The sequence below is a fragment of the Hyposmocoma kahamanoa genome, unplaced genomic scaffold (genome assembly GCF_003589595.1).
Source record: "Hyposmocoma kahamanoa isolate Upper Pololo Valley unplaced genomic scaffold, ASM358959v1 114, whole genome shotgun sequence".
Taxonomy (NCBI): Eukaryota; Metazoa; Arthropoda; class Insecta; order Lepidoptera; family Cosmopterigidae; genus Hyposmocoma; species Hyposmocoma kahamanoa.
This window is the reverse complement of record NW_020653383.1, coordinates 4056967-4060147: the sequence shown is the minus strand read 5'-3', so window position 1 is coordinate 4060147 and position 3181 is coordinate 4056967. Positions and strand designations below refer to the sequence as shown.

At 36.6% G+C, this 3181-nt stretch overlaps 1 protein-coding gene across 1 annotated transcript in view; it reads left to right on the top strand.

Annotated features, from left to right (window-relative positions):
- Positions 1-628: 628 nt before the first annotated feature.
- Positions 629-3181, top strand: part of LOC113239614 (CD63 antigen-like) — a 9468-nt gene continuing 6915 nt past the window's right edge. The window contains exon 1 of the mRNA XM_026476670.1: positions 629-766. Coding sequence (XP_026332455.1) covers positions 707-766 — 60 coding nt within the window. The 5' untranslated portion in view covers positions 629-706. The remainder of the gene's footprint in view (positions 767-3181) is intronic.

Here is a 3181-nt window from a genome sequence, read left to right as displayed (position 1 = left end):
ATATAGTGTTATAAACAAAATAACTTAAGATCTAGTGTTAGTATCAGTTAATTTGATATAATTTAAATATTTTAAATTTTATATAATTAAAAAGGACAATACAACTAAATGACGGTGTGGATCTCAATGCGTCTACGCAGAAGTGGCGAGTCCCACCGATCTGTGAACACACACAAGATGCCGTTGGAGCCCCCGCGGAGGCGCCTCAGGGCAGATGCATACCTTTTCCTCACGATGGCCATGAAACCATCCACCTGAGCCTCGGCGAACATCCCCGAAGCACTACACCTCCACGGTAGCCCCATCAGCACCCTGAATGCGTTATTATATTGAACACGCAGGTCGCTGAATGTCCGCTTCGAATACGCGACCCACAGACTGCACGTGTACAGCACTTGACAGTAAGCTTTAAATAGTGTAATTTTTACCTGTTTAGTACATCGTGCAAATCTGCGACCCAACATATTATACCGAACGGCCAGCGACCTGCGCTCCTACAAATGTAATAAATTACACAGCATTTTTATTTGAAATATACAACGTACATACATAATGCCACAAAGTTAAGGTGTTATCACTGTGTTAATAAGCTAGTATCGCTGCTGCTATCGATCAGTCGTTATAATCCTATCGCCATTGGTGGACCTGTAATAGGGAACGGACATTTTTTAGTTTTTCTACTTTTAGATTTAAAAAAGCACTTAAGATGGGTTGCGGTGAATTTTTGGTGAAATACATCTTGTTCTTTGCGAACTTGTTCTTCGCGGTAAGTTACTTTCCTATTTATGTTAATTGAAATGAGTATACTTCAATTCTTCATCTTCATACTTCAGTAAAGTAGGTGTACCACAAAAGTACTGTACGTATAGACCAATATGTATCTATTGATTGTTTAATACGATTGGAGAAAACAGAAAAAACTTATACCCATGACGTTTTAACACCTAAATACTTTATAATTTCAACCCTTTTCATATTTGGTAAACTAAATAATGTTATTCGCAATTGTATCCCGTGTAGAGTCTGATTAATTAGTAAAACTGATAGATAGATAGATGAGTGAATAACATATTTATCTATCTAGATAGATAGATAAATATGTTATTCACTCATATGACACAAAATATTCGGGCGCTCCTTCATCGCGAGCATTCACTTGTAATGTAACCTTCAAAAGCGAACATTACAAGCGGCGAGGGAGATGAACCGAGCATTCGTTGTGCAATGCTTGTAACATTCGGTAGCCTCCTTCACCGGGAGCATTCGCCTGTAATGTAACAATCTGTTCAGATTGTAAGGCTGCGACTCCACCAGATATAGCGTAAATGTTTTCAAGTCTTTACTTAAGTTATTTGCCTACGAGTGCCTTTGAGTGCCAGCGAGTGCCTTTGAGTGCCATTGAGTGCCAGCGAGTGCCTTTGAATGCCTTTGAGTGCCCGCGAGTTCCTTTGAGTGCCAGCGAGTATCTTTGAGTGACTCAAAGGCACTCAATGCACTCAAAGGCACTCTCTGGCACTCAAAGGCTCTCAAATAAATATAGGGGAATAAGCCTAAAAAATTATTAAATAAAACAAAGGAAAATAATGTAATGTAATAATAAAAGTACTCAAAGGCACTAAAAGGCACTCAAAAGGCGCTCAAAGGGCACTCAACAGCACCCACGGGCACTCAAAGGCATACAACAGCACTCAAAAGGACTCAAAGGCGCTCAAAGGGCACTTAAAGGCACTCGAAGGCACTCGCGAGCTCTCCTGGATTTCGCGAACACTCGCGGGCTCTCAGAGGCACTCGCACGCACGCCTAGCTACCTCGTACATCTCTGGTGGAATCGCAGCTAATCGGATCTTGGATGTTACATTACAGGTGGATGTTCTCGGTGAGGGAGCGCCATCAAATGCAAAATTAATAGTATTTTAGCAATCGTTGCATAATGAGAATTCTCTAAGTAATAGGGTACGAGATTTGAAGATCTAATTATGTAATGATTGCATTCAATACTTTTTCTACGAGTAAATAAAATAATGAAACACAACCATTAATTAATGTGTATTTTGATAACTAACCATATAAACAAACCATGACAACAAACGCAATTTTCTTTTATAAATTTTTACTCATTTCTTAGGGTAGGCAAGGGTTCAACCATACAGTTTCTTCATCTGTATATTTAGACGAAAGCCAAACAAACGCTACAAAACAAAATACAAAGAGATAGAATAGAACTGGCCAAATATACATAATTATATTTTAACCTTAGAGGATGGAAAAAAGTATTTTTACCATAGAATGTGGAAAAAATAAATTTAACCAAATATTTTTCTTTAATTAAAATTTGTAGCCCGGCTGCATTGACCTATCAATAAATGGACGTCGGGTTCGCGCTAAAAAGTGTCCGCACCTGTAGAGCGTTAAAATCGCATACAGAGCGTCAATCGCGCAATAGTCTTCGTTTGTTCGAGTGACAGCGCGGTTGTCAATCATGCAGTACCAATATATGCAGTACAAATAATAACTTGTAAAAATTACTACAGTAAAGTGTTTAAAACAGGATTTTGTATCATATTTTCACTAAACAAATGTATTGTGTTATCATAGTTATCATTTAAAAGTGTTATTTTGTACAGTTTTATAGTATTTAATTTATATATAACGAATCGTAAATATAAATTACAAAAGCACACGAAATAATGAAATAGCTAACTGTCCCTTTTCTACTCATTGCATGCGCAAAAGATGGAAAGAGACCCATTACGTCAGTTTCAAGAAGCTTATATAAACTTCTTGGTCATTTTCAATTGTTCGAACCACAAGCGATTGAAATATTTAGCACAAAGAAACTTTAGAGTTGCTTTGATTTTAATCCTATTTTCAAAATAATTTTTTTATTAAACGTTAGCAATAACTAACAAAATATTGTTGTACTCGTTTTACGGCATGGGATTACCTATCAGAAGTCAGAAAATACATTTGTCCGAAACAACATTAGTTCGAATTTTCATAATGTGTTTTTACGAAGATAACAAAACAAAAGCTAATTTTGTCTATGTAAAAGGCATCAAAATTACTCGAAAGCGTAACGGTTTTGTTATAAATCGGAATTACGGATATTTGAGTTTACGTTTAGTTAGAATATTGGTACATTTCTTATAGTACACGCTTATTTTCACATTTGTAGTAATAA